Raw genomic sequence first — 20,781 nt, 5'->3', positions numbered from 1 at the left:
CTGCTCCCAAAAATATTAAACTCTTAAATTACCTTTCATTCACCCACTGAAACTAAATGATGCAGTCTTTTAAAACTTAGCTAGCCTAAACCCCCTGTTTTATTTGTGGTGGTTCCTCCCCTCCCCCAGCCACTTTAATATTTAAAATGCTTCCTTCAGAGCACAGTAGATGACTTTATTAGCTGGGACAAACATATAACTCTCAAAACCAAGAAACAGGCCAGATATATAGAAAATATGGCTAAATTACAACAAGCTTTTTTGTATGTGGGTCTCATTTTTGTTCTCGTAATCTTCTTATGGAATTACACTGTAAGAAGAGCTGGCACTTTACACAGCTTTAAAAGCAAACTTAATGCTGAATTTCACACCATGAAAATGCAGCTTTATTTTCTATTCCTTTCTATTATGTCATAGGAAGCAACATTTTAAGAAAATATGCCTGGCTTCCATTCTGTGCATATGTAATTAGAGCCTGAAACAGCAAATAGTGTATGAACACTGTAGATGACACACTGAAATTCAGGTTCTGTATGTGTAACAATAACCTACAGTGAAGATAATGCATTCACATGAATGCATGCAAAATGTAGATTTATTCAAATTTTTTTTAAAAAAAAGAATCCTGGAGGATAATGATTGAGCATACACCTACTCCTTGCGTGGATGTATTTTCCAAGTTGCTGAAATGGACAAGGATAGTAAAAGCTTTTTCTTACCACATCTAGAAAGACAACTGATGTAAATGAACTTGCCCAAAAAAACCTTGATCTGTACTGGAGAGGCACCCCACCCACCTCAAGATATTTGATGTCACAAGTATCACAAATACAATACATATGAAGAGGTATTTACAGACAGTCATTACAGCACTCTGCAGTAAATGCAGTAACTTGTGCTTTTTATTTATAGAGCATTTGGCCTGAAGGACAAGCAACATTTGTGCCTATAAATTCTGGCATCCCTGCAAAAACATGGTAACTCTTAGCCTGCTGGAAAAATAACGGAAATAACCAAGAAGTAAAACTTCTTTTTTTTCCCCCTGCTAGATAACTAGAATTTGACATCCTAGAAGAATTATTTTTCAATTTAATTTCCTTTGAATGGCATTTCCAAGTACAGACATTAATAGAAAACTGGTCTCCTTTCAAATTTATACCACTCTGTAAGCATAACTGTACCATAAATTCTTCTGACTTCCTTCTGGTTAATTCAGGCTACTACAGACTTTAATCTTAAAAGTAATCCCTGCCTCAATCAATGTCCATTTTTGTAAGGTAAACAGATGCTTGTTTTTTTTAACTTCATGTAATGTATACTAAAAACTCAACTAAGAATACATAAACATAGCCTATCAATCAGTTTATTCAAATATAGAATCATAGAATCATAAAGGTTGGAAAAGACCTCTAGGATCATCAAGTCCAACCCCCAAACCAACACTACCATGTCTGCTAAACCATGCCCTGAAGTGCCACGTCTACATCTTTTAAATACCTCCAGGGATGGTGACTCCACCACCTCTCTGCGCAGCCCGTTCCAATGCCTGACCACTCTTCCAGTAAAGAAATTTTTCCTAATATCCAATCTAAACCTCCCCTGATGCAGCTTGAAACTGTTTCCTCTTGTTCTATCGCTAGTGACCTGGGGGAAGAGACCAACACCCACCTCACTACACCCTCATTTCAGTTAGTTGTAGAGAGCGATAAGGTCTCCCCTCAGCCTCCTCTCCTCCAGACTAAACAACCCCAGTTCCCTCAACCTCTCATCGTAAGACCCGCTCTCCAGACCCTTCACCAGCTTTGTTGCCCTTCTTTGGACATGCTCCAGCACCTCTATGTCCTTCTTGTACTGAGGGGCCCAAAACATAGAATCATGGAATCATTAAGGTTGGAAAAGACCTCTAGGATCAAGTCCAACTGAGGAGCATCAAGTCAGAAGTTGTGTTTTCATAGTGTGCAAGAATCAAACCTAATCAGGTTCAAACTGAGGAAAAAAAATCCTCTTCTAAAGTAGAGCAGCTCCATTATCACATTCTGTGAAGTACACAGAATTTCCCATCCGCCTTACTTTACCTCTAGATTCTGACATTCCTGAGCTGAGTTTGTAGGAAGGCCGATCCATCTGATTTCCTTCTTCTCCTTTGAAATTATGTTCATTGCCATCAGGACATTAAGGGCATCGTAAACTCTCCGCCTAATATTTTTCTGATCATAAGCCTGCTAAGAAAACAACGCGGCATTAATTACAACAAAAGATTTCAAAAAAAAGAAAAAAAGACTGAACACAGCCTTCATAGATACATAGAAGACACAAAGCCAAAGCGGCAGTTCAAGTCAGAGCGGTATTAAAACACGTCTTCACCTGTACTACTACCTGGCCACCACGAGTGTGCTTGGTTGCAAATGGCAGCTTCAGACTTGCCTGACACCTCTGTGCAGCAAATTCCCATTGTGGCAAGTCTGTTACAGTTGAAAAGCCTGACAAGCCCACATATGGTAGGTCCAAGAGTAGCCTTTTTTTAAAGATAGCGCTTTTTAGCAGACGTCTCTATTTTGGTTATAATTCAGATGGAGGTCAATTCTTCATTTTAATTCTATATTTTTAAATTTCAGAGCGTAAGTCTGTGTATTTGTGATGCGGTTAAGTAAGTGAAGTATGGAGTGTAGCAGGACAGTGCAGCAACAGAAGGGACAGAATTCCATGGTAAACTGGACAATTTTGTACTGGTATATCTGATTTCAGCACATATTTGCTTACCGAATCTGTAGCTAGGTGGCTGTTAGAATTTGTGAATTCTGATACCAGCTCATCAGCGACTTCATTATACGAAGTTGTTCCTTTACGTTGAACTTTTTCACATACTTTCATTGAAAAATGCCGCAGACCCTTCCCATTCTTATCTCCTTTTTTGCTTCTCTTGCTGGAATGAGAAAAGTAATTCTTTGAACACACTGAATGTTAATAAGCTACTTTGCTACACAGGAAAAGGTCTACCTTTTGCAACAGGAATCAGGACTGATAACAAGTATGTACTATGAAATTTTTATGAAAAATAAAACTGTTCTGCTTTATTGAATCAGTTTCTTGTTTCTTACAAGTTGGCAGAAAAGTACACTCTTCAGTGTACTTTCCCCCTTCTTGGCGATTTCTACATTTGTATAGTATTTGACACACGCTTCTGGGCAGATGCTTAAAAAACCCCTGCATTTGTAGTTCCTGTCCAGGCAGTTTCACAAAGGAGCAACCAAAAACTAGGGGGGGACCTCCCAGGTTGTTTATGTCCCTGGAAGCCAGATTTACAGGGAACTCTCATGTTTGTGCTGAAAATTGGAAGGCCCAGACATCCCTGTTTACAGACAGCAGAAGACACCGTAATTCTCCTAACAACAAAGTTTAATATCTGTGCCATCATAGTCAAGACTTAGATACAAGAATCTCTTTTGCGGAGAGTAAGTACATTTTCATTGGGCTTTATGGTGCCAGAGTAATAACTGGCAGCTGTCAGGTTTATTTTTCCATTTGCTTTCTTCATCCAGAAAAGCAAGAGCTTAGATAATGATAATGGGAAAAACGGCCAATTGGTTTTATCACCAAGCTAGATTTGGATGCATATTTCAACAGAAGCCTTTAAAAAGCTCAGCTGTGTTGTTCTGGGTTTTTGTTGTTGGTTTGGGTTTTTTTTAACTACTGTTTTGCAAGTTGGTTTGATAATAAGTGTCATGGAGATCTATTATTTCAGAGAAAAAGGCCCTACTTCTGTCAACAGTTATAAGGTAAGGAAACCATTAAAATACAAGAATGCATTTCAAAATTTTGAGTCTATGTAAGAAAACAGAACACTGGAAAGAAGGACAGAGGAAAAGGAAGCGTGGAAAGGAACACCAGAATATTAAAAAGAACCAAAACCAAAAACAAACAACAAACCCAAAACCAAACCCACACTCCTAATCCCTATGCAGGTATTCGAGTAACCCCTGAGATGTAAACAAATAAAACTACCTTGAACGCATTCAAAGAAGTTTCAGAAGCAAAGGAAAAAATAATCTGTTTACAAGCATTTGTCACATCGAAAACTAAAATAATCCTGTTTCTGAAATGTGTTTTGTTTGTTTTCACAACTCCCAGTATCATCTGTAACAGCAAATGTATTTATCAGGAAGTGATAAAACAGAGAGTAATGAATTATAACTACAAGGAATAACAGACAACACAGCTTTTACACAGAGGAGTGGAAACTGCTGAAAGTGGGAACTGGACACCCATCTCTCTGAAGGGCAGCTCTGAAGAGGTAAAATAGGTATGACCATATACAGAATGTGTGCGTATGCATATACATATGTGCAACGATACTCACCTTTCTGAAAAATCTGATTCTATAAATTCTCGAGTCCGCTTTCTGTCCCTAAGAAAAGACAATCAAAACTTAGATGAACATAACATTATATATTTAGACCAGCAAAATCAATGTGTTTGGGGCCTAGCTGGTGTATGACCGGCTGTTGTCACATGTTTACTGACAGAGGAAAATAGTGTGCATACATGCAGCTTAACAAAATTTGTGAGAAAGTGGCTAGGACTTTGGAGGTTGTCTGAGCTCACTGCCAGACAAGTTCTAGTCCCAGTGTTACCACGCTTTGCCTGTATGATTTTAGGGATGTCACTTTGTCTGGAACTACAGGAAGTGCAGGTGTGAGCTACATAACCAAATCCCATCAAAAAGGAGAAGTTGGGCTCCTTTGAAAATTCCTATTTAGCATTCCTCCATGTGGAAGAAAAATGCCTTTAAATAGCACATAAGATATATCCTGTATTTTCAGGACTTTGAATGTTCTGGTATCTTTAAACAAAAAACAAGGTAAAACACTGAAGAGCGATAGTGTGAAGAAGTAGCTGACATGAACTTTGCATTGGAGAAGCAGTCACCTATCATTGATGGTTTCCTTATTGTTCTTTTTATTAGCTACATCACGCAGACTTCAGAAGTTGTATGCCAAACTTGTCTTTTGTTCTTGCAGGTGATTAACACATGCTGCTCGAGAACTATCAGTAAATCACTCCATGTTACCCTGCAGTTTCAAAACCAGGGCTCACAGCAGATACTTACCCAGCTAAAAACCTGAAAATGTTATGAATCGAACCGAACAAAAATGATGACTTGAAGAGCTGTGCCATGAAAGCCTGCGTGTATTTGGTTGTGTGATCCAGAACCCACCAGCAGACGGTCTTCCTCAGCAGCAATAGCAGGACTTTTATCTTTGGCGATCCCTGTCCATGGTGCTTAACCACTCCCGACATGCAGCTGGGGGTCGGACTGACTGCCAGGGGTCAGACTGACTGCCGGGCTGGGGTGGGGACTGGAATGGCAGGGAATGGAGAGCTGTCCCCTGGCCTGAGAGCCAGGCTGACAGAGGCTGTTTGGAGCCCTGAGAATGAATGCGCTCTTGGCTCATTTGATTTTGGAAACAATTTGGAATCTGTCAAGAGAAGTAAACAATGGCTAAAGCAAGGCGTCTGGACTTGCAAAGCTCTGGAACTGCCTTCAGCAAGGGCTCACTGCTCAGGTTCAGCAATACCACAGACCATTCCTCACCCTCTGTCTTTGATGAAAATATGATCTATAGTATGGACTTCTGCAGGGAACAATAATCATCGGCCAGTCTAGAGAACATCTTGCTCCTTTTTAGCATCAAAATAGTTAGGCTCATTGGAAATAGTGTGTCTAGATTTTGACAGCATACAAACAGAAGGATGGTGCTTCTCCTTGACGGTGGTGGTTGATGCACTGCAACCAGGCTTCTCTCTGGGAATCTCCTTCACCTGGGTTTGGATGAAGCTTAAGAAAGCTCATGGGCATTGATTCTTTGTTTAGCAAGCCGTGAACAGGCACTGTAGCTTTTCCCTCCTCTGGGTACTGAAAGAACTCTGCCTGACCTACACATCTTGCAAAATTTGGAGAAATGAAGTAATCTTTGACAAATCCTTTTTCAAATAAGATCAAAACTATGTGGATTGAAAAGGAATTTGAGGAGATGAACACATACTCGGCAAAAAAAAAAACAACCAAGCTTCAAAACTGCTCAGCCAGGCATGCAGTTTGAGTCTATGGTGGGAATATAGCGACTGGGAAGTACATGTCTCTGACAGTCCTTTCCTTAAGAAAGTCATGGTACAATTATACTCTCATTTCTGCCACGTCCCAGATGCTCCATTTTCCCACCTCTAAAGCTGAAAAGGTACTACTGACATTCATCACCTCTTTACAAAAACTAACCCAGATATGGAAATAATTTTTTTAATTTTCAGAGGCAAAGCACTACAGTGCTCTTGAGACAGATCAGCTCAGCAGTACTGGTATCAAAAAAAGAAAAAAAAAAATGATGAAGCACACTGTAAAGACCAGATTTCCTTAGAAGAGATAAAGACAGCCATGTTACTCTGGAGTACCTCAGAACCCCATGAAAACTTGCTACTGTAAAATAGTAATAATAAGACAACACTGATTACATTACAGTTTTTCCAGTAGAGCTTTATTCTGAAATGCTGCTTGAAGTGTTTTTGACAGTCTCTCTGCTGTTGGCACCCGCTGGTACGCTCAACAGAAAAGCTACTCGGATATACTGTGAACTTATGAAAAAAATAAAGTCTTCTTTTAACAGGACTCACGAATTTGTGACTCTCCATTTTCACAAAGAAACAGATGGTGCCATAAAAAAAAGTTAAAACAGACAGGGAAGTGACTGGTGCTTGTAATTTCGTGTTCATGTGCTCCAGACATCAAAAGCGCATAACAGGCTAAAGAGCATACTCCTTTTAGTTGTGCAAGAACTAGGAGCTGTAAGCCAACACATAGATACAATAGTTTAAATAAAGGAAAAAAATCAGAACAGATCAAACATCTTAAAATAAAACAAAAATCTTACCCTGGGACCCAGCCAGAAGCTTCCGTTATGTGTGTCTGTGTGACCATTGCTGGAGTGGGGTTATACGGACTCCCGATCAGAACACTCCCTGAATTGGTCAGTCTTTGCGACGTGCTTATGATCTATGAAATTTAAAAATAAAAAACACAGCTCACTCAAGAAAATAGAGGTTACCACAGCCCAAGATTCATACTAAGCATGGTACTAAGAAAAATTCTGTACCAGATGCAAGCTGCAGTCAAAACATACAGAAGAGATTTAATCAGAAGACCTTCATATATGAAAGAAATTACAATGCTGTTACGTTTTCTACTACTTGTACCATATTACTGTATTATTCCAATGGACAAGATCTAGACAAATAGAAATAACTAGGCATGGCAGATAGGACCTTTACCTACATACATCTCATTGTTTCTTCATGAGTACACCTAGGCCATTTTTTGATCACTGTAATCAATAAAGCCTCCTTTCCCATGGATTTGTCTCTTGCAATTGTCTATCCTTGGTACCAAAGACAATCTGAGCTGCAGACAAAGTATTCCCTGCAGTTTCCAGCATTCACAAGATCTCAAGGCATTCCAGCAAGCTAATAATCTAGCATTGTAGCTATGGAATTAAATGTAAAGTCTGTACAGTATAGATAGAATTTACATTTATTAAAACCTGGTGAAATTGTACATGCAATGGTTGTCAGAACACTAAGACACTTGGTTACAACTTTTAAATCACATCTAAGTTTATTCTTTAAAGTAGGTCTCCAGAAGAATTTAAGCAGTATTTGAAAATGAAATAGTATTAATTAATTAACTTTTAAAATAAAACATGTTAAATTATTTTTATTTCAATAGCTTAAGATTCGTACCAGAGCTTCTTGGACAACGCCTTTTACTCATATACCTTATTTTGCTTTTTTAAACTTTATTTTACTTCACCACATTTGTTAGTGACCTTTTGAGTACTTACTGTATTAAAATTTGTAGTGTCCTTTACTACTTAACTTACCCAACAGCCATATAAGTATAAGGCAGGTATTTTGGCATCCATCAATATTGTTTAAGCACATAGAAAAAAAATGGTATCTGAAAAACTTCCCATTTCCTTAGCTCACTGAGCATTATGTCACATCCCTCCTGACACCACACTGTGATTACAAGTATGTATTTTTCATCTTAAAGACACACATTTCCCTTTCTTACTTTTGCAAGTGGATTGCTTGACAGAAACAAGTGAAAAGAGAAATTTAAGAAAACCAAAACACAGGTCCAAGTGAGATATTTACTGGTTGATACTGGAGAACAAAAGATCCCTGGCTGGCCACTTTACACACTGCATGCAGGCACAGGAAAGGTATCAGCTTTTATCGACTTACTGCTACGTTGGCTGAAAGTCAAAAACATCTTGTGATAGAATGATTGATTTTTAAAAGCTTGCTCAAGTTCAGCACTGGTGTAACACCAATATGTGAGAACCAGCAGTGCAATATTTTAGCTAAACATCAAGCTAATCCAGTAACTTTTTATATGCATTTCTTAGAACGCTATAAATTACATTTAGCTGCAGTAAGCATATGTTTCTGCCAGCGTATGGCAGACATGCCAGGGAGAAAAAGATTTTAAATATTTTGCAGACTGAAATGCATTTCACTGCATTCCACCCACTCTGAGGTTTTGCATTGCTCTACCGATGTCTTGTAAATCACAGACCAAACGTGTCACAAAAGAGTATTTTATGTCTGATCTCCTCATCATTTTCTTGTGACAACCGCTATAATAAACTGTCGTGGCAAAATCATGTTGGGGTGTTTCCCAGGCCAACTGTCCCACATCCTTCCATCCCCTGGTGCCATCTAGCGGGGGCAGACACCAGCAGCACGCCCCCCGGGAGCCCCTGCCCCCCGGCAGCCATGCGCTCTGGCTACACCTGTTTCGTAGGCACCGCTCTGCAGCTTGTTGTTCAAGCTGCAGGTTCTTGGATGCAGGGGCACAGGTGTCACGGGTACACAAATCAGAGCTATTTCAGTGTCACTTCTGAATTTACTATTGAATGTTTGCTTTCACAAAAAATGCTACACTATTTTCAGAGAACTAATACTATCTTCTCTTAACAGCAAATATTTCTCCAGTGTGCCTGAAGCAATCACATGAATTCACTGCAGAGCATAAAAAAGGAAACCTCACTCTAATTTAGCAAACAGAGCACCTGTAGGATGTGTTAAATCGCTGTAACTAAGCACTAACATTTTATCAATAATACGCTGTTAAATTTACACCGACAGACTGAATCTGAAGAAACTGTAACAAACACCCACATGCAAGAATCCAGCAAACTGTGCTGATTTCACTGTTAGCACAGCCATACCCTGAGGGATTCAGCCCAATGGTCACCGTTCAGCCAATGGCCCGCCCCACTGATCCTGAGGACTGTGCGCTTGTGGAAAGGACCTGGAGCAGCTGCAAGGGCTGTAACTTACAGTGGTGAAATAAAGCCAAAAGCCCCTTGCGGCAGCAGGAAGTTGCTAACACAGATGAGATGCCAAAGGAGTGTTAATGTTCCCACGACTGAGAACCTGTGAACGTTCTCTTTTAGATAGTCTGGGACACAACACAACTGTACACTGGATGTCTTCGGAGACTTGTGCTAATGGCTATTTAATAAGAAAAAGTTTTCTGAATATAGATGTATCCTTGCAAAGCAGCAGAATAAAATAAAATAATTGAAAAATTTAAAAAGAAAATAAGAATAAAAAAAAACACAACAAAACGTGTGCGCCACACCATGCAGTAGCTTTTGCAACATCTACCTGCTATAGAGCCTAAACTGTTACCTGGGGTTCATTTCAACCAAAATCAGGGTCCTGAGAAGTCACTCCTAAGAGTAGGAACTGCCTTAACTGACTGCTCTCCCCTGTTCTTGGCTATTACTTATTGCACTCACAAAATAACTCTTTTGTAGTAGAACTATTCTGGTGAAATGCTCCAGGGCATGTGCTCTAGCAACACTTGCATCAGTACGGATGCACTGAGGAGTGCTGTGCTCTGGCAGACAGCCCATAGCTAGTACTTCAGATGCAGAGCTCAGCACAGTGGAGGATGGAGCCAGGGGGGCCCGGTTGCAATGCTTGTGCCCATGTGTCCAACTGGGATAAAAGCCACTGAAGAACAGCAAGAACTTCTCATGTGAAAAAGACACACCATGATTATTTAAAAAACACCTTAAATGGCTCTTGTAGTCAGGCTAAGTGCTTGGCAAGTAGGCATCAGGTTATTAGAAATGGTTTGCTGTGTTGTGTATTTAGTTCTCTGGCCATCAGAAAAACCGAAAACTTTTCGCAAAACCAGATCCAAACCCCCTGAAACAGGATTATACTCCCACATACAGTTATCATTGACAGGAAAAGACACTACACTCCTCTTTAAGAAGAGTAGTTTCAACAAGTTAAATCTCTAGTGACACATCCAAGACATTTAGTCTTTGCCAATGCTGGAGATTTACTGGTGAGAACATCGCTCAAAATAAAGAGCATTAATAACATTCATAATGAGATTTTTTTTTTTCTTAATACACTTTTGAATGTTAAAATGTCAGCTAGTAAAGTTGATTCTATTTCCATTCAAAGCCAGGAAGATGGGTATCCCCCAAGGTTGCCCAGCAGCGTAGCTGGGAGTGGCAATTCTGGCACGCCAAGATTGCTGTACCCACACATCATCACCTTCCATCCAGGTGGGGCACTCCAGCGCCCCTGCAGCTGAGGCAGGAAGCCGCAAGTTCCTAGCACTGTTCACATCTTTGTTTTCCGTATTTCCATATTACATCAACAGGAAGTCAGGCAGCTAGTTACACAAGTTAGCGTTACTGGAGTTGCAAAACTTACCATTTGGGGTCCAACATTCACATTGATTGGTCCCAAGGTTTTTGGCAAAATCTTCGTTGGGGAGTTGGTGCTGGAAACTGGTAATGCGATTATTGAAATATTACCTAAAAAGAGCAGTAAAAAGAGTTTTTAATTACTTCCTTAGTACTCTAGGAATAACACTTTGACAAATTCTCACATAATTTTAAAGTTTTGGAATCTGGTTAGCCTTTTTGACTTGTACACTGCAAACACACCCTCACATAACAGCCTTCTGACCTTTTAGCGGATGTCACAAGGACACCTCACAAAACTACACCTTTGCTATTTTACCTTTAAAATTACATGTTAGTATTTTATTTCCAGAAACAATTTCTTCTTGCCTAAGACAAAGAGCACACAGCCTGCCATATCTCAGCAATAGAAGTTAAAGTCAATGAGTATACTTACAGAAAGAAGTCAGCATACAAATCCTACCTATAATCACATGTATAAAATACATAAAATATGTATCCCTGTATCTTCATAGCCTTAACCATTCCTCATCTGACTATACTACACTATTCTAAAAACATCAGCGAAGTAAGCCTACCACAGCCTCTCACTGTACAGCTGGAGTAAATGATGCCTTTGCAACTTACCTATAGTAACAGAGCAGGCAGCTGGATGTCAAGATAAAGCCAACCCCACCATCTCTAACCCAGCATGTTCTCACTCCGAGATGTTTATCACCCTTGTGATCCCTGACTGCTTACGGACCTAACTCATCCTGCCTTCACAGAGAAGCGCAGTTCTATGCTGAGAGCCTCACAAATGCTGCTGCTCATCCTCTATTCCAAATCATATCTTGTAATCTTGATTAATCTTTCACTTATTGTCTTTATCAAAACTGACATGCAGCACTACTAGCCCATGAGTGTTCAAACTGTTGCACACAAGACACTCAAAGCAGTGAACACTTATTTATCTATGGACATTGTGGTGGCAGCAGCTCCTGTCTCTGACAGCTTCAAAGCAAGAGAGCTGGGAATCGATCAATCAAATACCTCGCCCCATTCTTATGCACAGCTTTATTCAAAAAGAGGAATTACAGTGGTGGGGCTGGAGGCAGAATCAAATATAAGGAAGAGCTGCCACTGCCTCGCAATCCACACAGTCAGCTTGGGTCTAGCTGGGGTCATGAGCCGTAAGGCCAATGACTGGCTCCTGAAGAGCTACTTACACTCTCTAGTACTAGCAGGCAGAAACTGAAGGCATCCGAGGTGACAGGTTCCGTCAGAACAGTGCAGACGCCAGCCCTCACCACTGCCCTGCCCTCCTTCCACAGGAGCTGGTCAACATGCAGCTTAGCCCCGATGGTGCCAAGCTGACTCAGTGGTGTTTGACATCTCTGTTCCCTGGTCTTTTCTCATATAACCTGTTCTCTTCCACTGCCTGCTCTGCTCTGTTCACTTGGTCCTGAACCATGGTCCTTTGGTTTTTTTAGTACACCTACGTTCTGCCATGAGGTAACTGGAAAATCATAAATTCAACAGCGTAACTTCTCTGTCATAGAAAGCTGAAGCAAGACAACTGAGAGAAAAAGAATACTTAAAGAAGGATCTTCTGTAGCTACAGCACAGAAGTAGAAAAGATGGACACACACGCAAAGTCTCACCTTTATAAAAAAAATGAACAGATGTAACAAATGTTTACCATTTGAGACAAGGATGTTCTAATGTTCAGTGTAAATTCCTTTGGCATCTGGAGTAATACAATTACTTAATACTGATTTTCTAAAAGGCAGATCTGTATCTGATAACATCTTCAGAAGTAGCTTGCTGCTTCTCTATTCAATAAATTGAATAATTTATTTGGTCACCTAACTCATCTAGAAAAAAACAACTTACAAAACGCACACACCCGCAAACCTACCCCCACAGTAAATCCTTGCTCTATTATGAAACACCTTTTGTGAGGTAGCGCCAGAGTGGACAAGACAAGAGTAATTCATTATTTGCATATAGTGTGTTCCCATTCTGAGCTCAAAGTAGTTCCCTAACTGGCCAGTTACTTGTCAGTTTTACTTTTCCTACACGATTTTGCCCAGGATTTGTTAAGCTGTGCTAGTTTGCTCTCATCAAAACCTAGTACCCCCTCTCATTGCAGGCTGCTGTTATCGGTAGCGTGCCTGTCACTTCCCAGTATTGCTGTAGCCATTTTCCTCTTTCTGCTGTAGCTGAAACTTTTGACCCCTTTTTCTCCAAGATCAGCTCTCATGCTATTTCTCCTTGTCCCTTTTTCTTACCAGGGAAAAGAAATAAATTACCTTCTCTGGTGTCAACAACATATGGTCACATGGCAAAGTGCAGTAAAATCCTGAAATGTCAGCGCTTGGCTTACAGTTCTCTTACCACAGGGCTGCATCACGGAGCCGTCCCCAGCGACACTTCCTGGCCCGCAGGAGGTCCCGTATCGTCACGTTTCAAAACATAAGGCTGAGACATGTCAGACTTACTGCACCGTACAACTAGCGCTGCTGGTGTAAGTTAAATGTACGGGTCTACCCACTGTCCCACATCAATTGCTGTGCACACGGTTTGTTTCTTGCTCAACATGTGGCATGTAAATGGTAATGTATTTTCACTGGCAATCGTTTTAACATACATATGTATGTACACCCCCACCCTTGCACGCACACAGAAGCTCCCTGAAAACTGTAGCTTAAAAATACAACACCCATGGCCAAAGCCACAGATCAACTGTGGCAGCCCTGGGGGAAAAAAAAAAAAACCCAAACAAGTAATTAAGAGCTACTGCTGCACTTTGCCTTCATTTACAAAGCTACCTAGATTAAGGTATATAGTCACCTCTAGGGCAACTTTCGTAAATGCAAGGGTCATTCAAATTACTTGATCTTGATTTGAAAAAGACAGTTGCTTACGTATGACATATGCTTAAAAGTCTTTTTGGCTAGAGTTACTGCCAGTAAGAAAGATCATCATCTTCTAATCCCTACACAAATCCCTCATTTGGCAGCAGCATCATCAAAATGATCTTAAGAGTTTATCAGGTTTTCAAAGAAATGTTTTCCTGCCCTTGTCCTTCCTTTTAAATTTCTTTATGGGTGAATATAAATATGCGAGTGTGTAGACTTTTGAACACAAATAGGACAGAAAGGGACCACTTTCTTTTTATAAGTGATGTCTCTCTCATCCACCGTGGACTCAAGGAAAGCGCAACCAAATTTTCACAGTAAGAGGTCATTCTTTGTCAGCAGTTGAAAAAGTAGTGAACGAGAAGTTTTATCACTTACGAATAAAATACTCCCTCCCTCCTGTTTTATTTTTTTTCCCCCAAAATAGCATCATAGTCCAGATACTCATGTGGCCTTGACTGCTCCAAATATTTAATGGTGGAAACACCACCTTCCCACCCCTCTTCACAGCAAATGTGATAGTTGGTTCAGTTAGTTGCTGCAAAAAGTTAAAGCGTTTCCAAATGGATCATATCAGCACCCCAACCTGAAGAGACAGACTTTGCAGTCAATATCGCCAGTGTCACTAGTCTTTTCTAAACAAAGAGAAATCCAGCTTCCAAGAGCATCCTGTCACACCTGTGGCCCTTGCCCAGCGGCAACCCAGGTCTGTGGGACACAGCTGACACTGAAAGACCTGGAGCTGGCGAGGACCGGCCCCAGCACAGCAGAAGCATGACCACGAACTGGAAACTGCCGACACAAGTGCAACCAGCTCAGAGAGCAGGCATTTGCTTTGCTAAGATGACTAGCTGTATCTTACACCAAATTTTTGAGGTTAGTGCACCCCCATTTGCTTAAGAGCTGGTAATTTCTAAAGCTTTGAAGGCAAGGTAGTATTACAAAACAGCAAGCATCAACAGGTACAATCTTTTCAAGTCTTATTTCTAAATCAGCACAGAAAAAGTAGAAGAAAGAAGTAGATGTCACACTGTATATCATCTATAAATATTCAACAGACTTCTGTATTCAACTTAGAGCAGAAATATCACCAAAGTAATATACTTTATCACTTGTATTGTGATAAAGGCAATTGTAAGGGCTTTAAACATGATCAGATTCCACATAAATGCCAAGCCTTAATAACGCTCATCATCTGGGGACAAAAAAGATTGCACTGATTTATGTTCCACTGAAAAACACCAGTGTGTACAGTGATAAGCTGAACACAATGAGACCCATCAGCCTCCTAGTCACGGTAATCTTACTGCATGGATGAAAAAGGTCAGCAGAGATGGATCAAACTAGAATGATTTGTATAATAATACTCAATTCTTATATAATGTTTCTCAGCAGTACTTTCAAAGCACAAAGGAGGTCAGTGTCATTATTCCCATTTTACCTATGGAAAACCAAGCACATGGGAAAGAAACCCACTTAAAACTCTCACACAGAGGCTTTAACTGCAATATATATAAAACCATCACAAACTGAGCACGCTCATCACCGATGCAAATTCAAAATAAAAATCTGTCAGTGGACACATATATGTCTCTCTTAGAACAAAACCACTTTGCTTCTACATAAATTATTTTTCCATCCCTCATTCACCACTATTGTTGTTTCTCATGGAGAAAACCCAGTGTTGCTATTCTTTCATATTTAGAAAAACATGATAACTACATAAATATTATTCTTCCTGGCATTTGCAAAATATTCTTACTTGCACACACAAAGAAAAATCCCATTTAAATGATCTTCAGCTTCAAGCAGTCACAGAACAAAATTATCCATGTTTATGTACATGCATGCTCACATGCACCCACTAACTAACCATCCCACAAGACTAATTTTAAATCCTATGTGACATCCTAAATAGCTTAACTTCACACAAACAACATGGACTCCTATACAAATATGAAGCTAAAGAGGTTTTAGTCTTTTTTTCCTGTGTAACTGAATCTCTTAGGTCTGCAGCTTAGTTGCAAAGATAATCAGGAACAATGTCAACCAGAAAATCTATAGAATCTGTCACAGCCAGTTTGAAGGAAACCATAGCTGATGGGAAGCACAGACCAACCAGCTGGGGTCACACACTGTGTACATCAACAAAAAAAAAGTCTTTCAGTTTTTAGACAAAACGTGAGGGAAGTGTTGGTAATTTGGATTTCATGTTCAGAGCTCTGAAACAAATATCCATGTTTTTAAAAGTGATTCAGTGAACAGCCATTTTAAATAATACAGCCTATGGCTACCAGTAATGGCAAAAACACCCAGTTTGGAGTTGTGAAATATCGGAAGTCCACTAGGATATTTTGCAATAACATATGTGATGTGTCCTCAGGCTCCCCTGTTACACTAAAACAGAAGCTGATCTCCAAGATCAGGATACAGTATTACAAAAGCATACAGAAAAACTGAATTATTAACGTGCTATTTTTATGCATATATTTTCTTGGTAGATTTCTTCATTTGTTTATTGCACAAACCTACTAGGCTATAAACCTAACTTTAAAAATTCTCTAGTCTGTAGAAGTACATACATATGTAGAAAGATGTGAAATCAAAGAGATCTGTAGGAGAAAAAAAAAAAACAACAAAAACCCCAAACCAGACCAAAACAACAAAATGGGGCAGACAATATTTCAGTGTACTTCTGGCTTACACTGACCAGTACACTTTCAGTGTTTTACTGTTCAGTCTAAGACAAATTTATAGGAGTTAACAGTTCTATGAATCTCAAAGTGCCAAGTGTAGGCCTACTGATAACCCATTCTGTTGTCCTGGTCATTTTAGCAAATCTCTTCAAGCACACAATGAACTCCCAGTGCTCTTCAGGCCTCGAGCTGGAAGCCCCCCCAGGCGCTGCTCAGATATTCAGCACACCGCCACTAAAATTTGTTTAGGCAGACCTCATCGCCAATGCTCATTCCTGCCTGCAAGCCAGCACAGCTACGGCTATGGCTGCTATGCAGTGAACTCGCCTTCTTTTCCTTTGGCAAGGGGGAACAATGGGTATTTTTTTTGCTGAATCTGTTCCTGGGTCTGGTGAACTGCTTGGTCACCTACACAGCTATGCTGGCACTAAGCAAAGAAAAATGTTTAAAAGCAGCTGTGAGGTGACCAGAGGCAATTTAGGTGGCACTGTTGCCAGAGAAGATGTCTATCAAAGCAAGCAAAAGATTACATCACAAGAAAAGGCAGAAAATGGTAAATATGTTAATTAGGGGGAGAAAAAAAAGAAAAAAAAAAAAAGAGAAAGAGAAAGACACCTGCCTTACTGCTTCCACTACAGTCGCATAGACATACGGCAGTCCTGTGTTTTGAGAAGTTTTGAAAACGCCAGCCATATCAGGACTTAGTAAAAATTAGGTACTGCATAAAAAAAGACATATTGAAACAAAGTTCATTGTGAAGTTGTATTAAGAGTTAAGATTACCACCCAAAGGAATCTGGACGGCAATTTCATCTGATTAAGGGATGCTCCCTCACGGAGCCTGTGGCAAGTCTGGTGGTCTAGAGCTGGACCTCCTTTTCCCTCCACAGCAGTAAGCAGAGAATACCATGTAAATTCTTAGAATTTAAGAATATCGTAACAAAAAAGTATTAACAAAGGACAGTATGATTCACCAAAACTACTGTTAGTCTACACTACCATTTTACTATGAGAATCAAATATGTCACTCGTAGTCAACCAGTCAAAAACTGTTGCTTCTTCCTTCCACACCCTGTTGACTAGTAACTGCCAACTCACTGTTCATAGACAGAAGTGTATCAGTACCCAGTGTCTTCAGACACAGACACACTGGGTCAGCCAATAGATTTTGTTTAGGAGGCAAACAGAATGGTTAACCTGTGAAATAAACTAATTTTTTTACATGCAAGAGTATTCCCCATGAAAGATGATAAAATATGGTTTCAGCAACCTTTGTACAGGCCCTTAAAAATTTAGAGTTCTTTAAATTTTCACATCATTATCTATTGAAATTTAAGCCTGTGCTCCACGTGACTTCTCTGTGTATTTAGTTGATCTGATTTACTTTTGGGAATATCCCTTACTTGCAGGTCATGTACATCAAGTACTTTTAAAATAAGCTAAAAGCATGTTAAAACAAGACCTTGGACGCAGTATAATTAAAAATGCAACCTATCAAATACAAGTTAATCCTTACTAGACTTTTTCCATTTATATCAGGTTTATTGCCTCTTCATTCCTACCAGTAGCTACGAGTTTTGAATTAAACAACCCTGTTACATGAGACATCTTGATTTTTTTTTTTTTTTGAAACATGTTCTCATTGGGAATTGTCCAGCTCAAAGCCTGGTAATTTTTTTTTTCCCCCAAACCCAAGCCTTCCTGATAATTTTTACTGATTTTGCTGTTGTTTTTGTTGTTACTGTAATAATTCTGATCAAACCCCAACTTTTCCAGTTTACTAAGAGATTCATCTAATTGCCCCCCCTCCCAACCTAAACTAACTATTCCTGGTAAAAGACATACTTAACAAGCAAAGTTACAAGTCCGCAGACAGAATCACAGAGCAGTTGGGAGGAACCTTTGGAGGTCACCTTGTCTAGCCCCACTGCCGAAGCAGGGCTACCCAGAGCTGGGTGCCCAGGGCCATGTCCTGATGGCTTCCGAACATCTCCAAGGATGGAGACTCCACCAACTCCCTGGGCAGCCTGTGCCGGTGCTCAGTCACCCTCACAGTGACAAAGTGCTTCCTTATGTTCAAAGGGAACCTTCGGTGTGTCAGCTGGTGACCATAGCCCCTTGTCCCATCACTGGGTGCCACTGGAAAGTGCCTGGCTCCATCCTTGCAAGTATTTATGTACACTGCTAAGTTCCCCCCCCAGCCGCCTCTTCTCCAGACTAGAGTACCAGGCCTTTCCTCACATGAGGGATGTTCCAGTCCCTCCATGACCTCAGCCGCCCTTGGCCGACTCCCTCCCCTACGTGAGCGTCTCTCTTTCACTGGGGGACCGGCGCCACCAGGGCTGGGTGGAGGGGAAGAGTCACCTCCCTCCGCCAGCTGCCAGCACTCCTCCCCGAGTAGCCCAGGGTGCCCTCAGCCCTCCTCACGGCGAGGACCCGTTGCTGGCTCACGGTCAGCCTCGCCCAGGAGCCCCGCGCTCCCCCTCCCCCCAGCAACGAACTCCTGCAGCCTGCCACGGTCCCCCAGGGCAGGGCGGCAGCGCACCCCCCGTCCCACCGCACACAGCAGGGCACTGCAAGGGCACCTTCCCGTAGCACTGTAACACCTCCCTGCTCCTGCTACCGGCGCTCAGGCAGGAGCTCCTCTTGTGCGCCCCTCCCCCGCCTCGGGCGGCCCCCCAGCGCCAACCCGCCCCCCCCCTTCCCCCCTCCCCCCCGCGGTGAGTTTAGACTCGGCAGGGCGGAGCGAGGGGCTCCGGGAACGCGGGGGGCTCCCGGGGGCTCCCGGCCGGCCATGGCGGCCCCCGCCCGGCGCCCCGTCGTTACCCGCGGGCGCGGCGCGGCCAGGCGGGAGCAATCGCGCGCCGAGCGAGCCCCGGCGCAGCAGGCGGCGGGGCGGCAGGGCCGGGGCCGCGGCCTTCAGCCCGCCTCAGCAAAGCCTCTCCTTCCCCGCGTCTGCAGTTGGAAATAGCGTCATTCACGCCGATATTCCCAAGCTGAAACTGGCAATTTTAAGTCAGCCCGTCCCACGCCGCAGTACGGCCTCGGCAGCAGCGCCTGGAAATGGAAGGAGTTGAAAAAGACTTTGCTCAGGGTACGGGGTGTTAAGGCGGGAAACGCCGGTACCTCGTGGGAACAAAGCAAAGGCACAAAGCCCCACAGCAGCCCACGTTGGTTTGTGTCACGGACAGGGCGCTTTGCCAGAGCCGGAGCTGCAGCGGCCGGAGGGCCGGGCCCTGCCCCCTCGGCGGGGGGCAGCCATGGCTCCCCTGCCCCAGCTCGTTCTGCAGAACTGCACAGATGGAGCAGAAATCCTTAAAATCTGCAGCTGCTTTCAAATTTGGAGTTCTCTGCATACCTTGTTTTGTTCAACAGAATCTTCAGGACATGCTGTCCCTTTACCTGTCACCGCAGAAGGTGATTTCAGGTGTGTTTAAGTAGTGCTCCCCTGATGGCACCACATCTCATTGAACTTAGAGCTGAGAAGCACCAGCTTCTTTGACGACTAAAATGATTTTGCAAGTAATACCTGGTTGTAAACCTTGATTTTATTACAAGCCTTCATACCTAGGCAACTCCAACGCTCAGCGGATCAGGTAGCCTTGGGACTACTCCTTAAACTAGAATGGAGCCCTCAAAGCAGCAGACATCCATGGGGATGCAGAGGGCAGGTGAGGTGGCTTTACGGGATGAGTGACTGAGCGGTAACACAGATGTGCCCTCTGCTTGTAATCAGCAGGAAAAGATTTGATTTTCCATTTTTATAATACATAGGAACAGGATTACAAAACTGGAAGTGTTTAACTTATTGACTGGGAACGTCTCCCAAACATTAAATTTTAAACACTCCTGGTTACACACGCAGCTTTTCAACATGGACTCTACAGTATGTCTGATTTAATTCATTCACAGCTTCAAACAATCACCCCAAACCACCACTGAACTGTCACTATCCAACTCATTCACAAACCTAATTATACCTGTTTAAGAACTAACTTGAACTATTACACTTAATAATTTTAACAGAATGGGCCAACTCCACAAAGACATCTTGCCACTTAAACCAGGGTTTTGCCTAAATAACGGAGTACCTTAGTTGATGTCAATTAACTTTATTAAACACCAAAGCTCTGCCTACACCCGGAAGTGTGTCAGTCTTCTTAGCATAGAGCATACCTGGAGTTTCTCCCAACAGGCAGAATTCATGATAAAACACTAGAATACCTAACACATACATACAGATCTATTCCCAAGACTAAGAACAGCAACAATCATCTCTGTTCTCCAAAACATGATAGGAAGCATCTTTTTCGCATTCAGTAACCCAAGAGTATTCTTTCACTAAGAATGAGAAACGGCCAATTTCTTCTATCTAGGAAAATTAATATGCAGT

General features: G+C 41.7%; 1 protein-coding gene across 5 annotated transcripts in view; it reads right to left on the bottom strand.

Moving 5' to 3' along the window:
• Nucleotides 1–20,781, bottom strand: part of TFDP2 (transcription factor Dp-2) — a 66,001-nt gene that overhangs the window by 22,629 nt on the left and 22,591 nt on the right. For 2 of the 5 annotated variants that reach the window (XM_064457695.1, XM_064457694.1), the window contains exons 4-8: nt 10,798–10,901; nt 6,924–7,045; nt 4,358–4,405; nt 2,761–2,923; nt 2,076–2,222 (exon numbers count right to left, since the gene is read on the bottom strand). In XM_064457695.1, coding sequence (XP_064313765.1) covers nt 2,076–2,222; nt 2,761–2,923; nt 4,358–4,405; nt 6,924–7,045; nt 10,798–10,901 — 584 coding nt within the window. Of the gene's footprint in view, nt 1–2,075; nt 2,223–2,760; nt 2,924–4,357; nt 4,406–6,923; nt 7,046–10,797; nt 10,902–12,471; nt 18,272–18,973; nt 19,044–20,781 lie in introns of those variants that run through there. The other 3 variants (XM_064457697.1, XM_064457698.1, XM_064457696.1) reach the window with 3 other exon arrangements.

The sequence above is a fragment of the Phalacrocorax carbo genome, chromosome 7, assembly GCF_963921805.1.
Source record: "Phalacrocorax carbo chromosome 7, bPhaCar2.1, whole genome shotgun sequence".
NCBI classification, from domain to species: Eukaryota; Metazoa; Chordata; class Aves; order Suliformes; family Phalacrocoracidae; genus Phalacrocorax; species Phalacrocorax carbo.
Note: the sequence above shows the minus strand (reverse complement) of the source record. Positions and strands in the feature narration are given on the sequence as shown.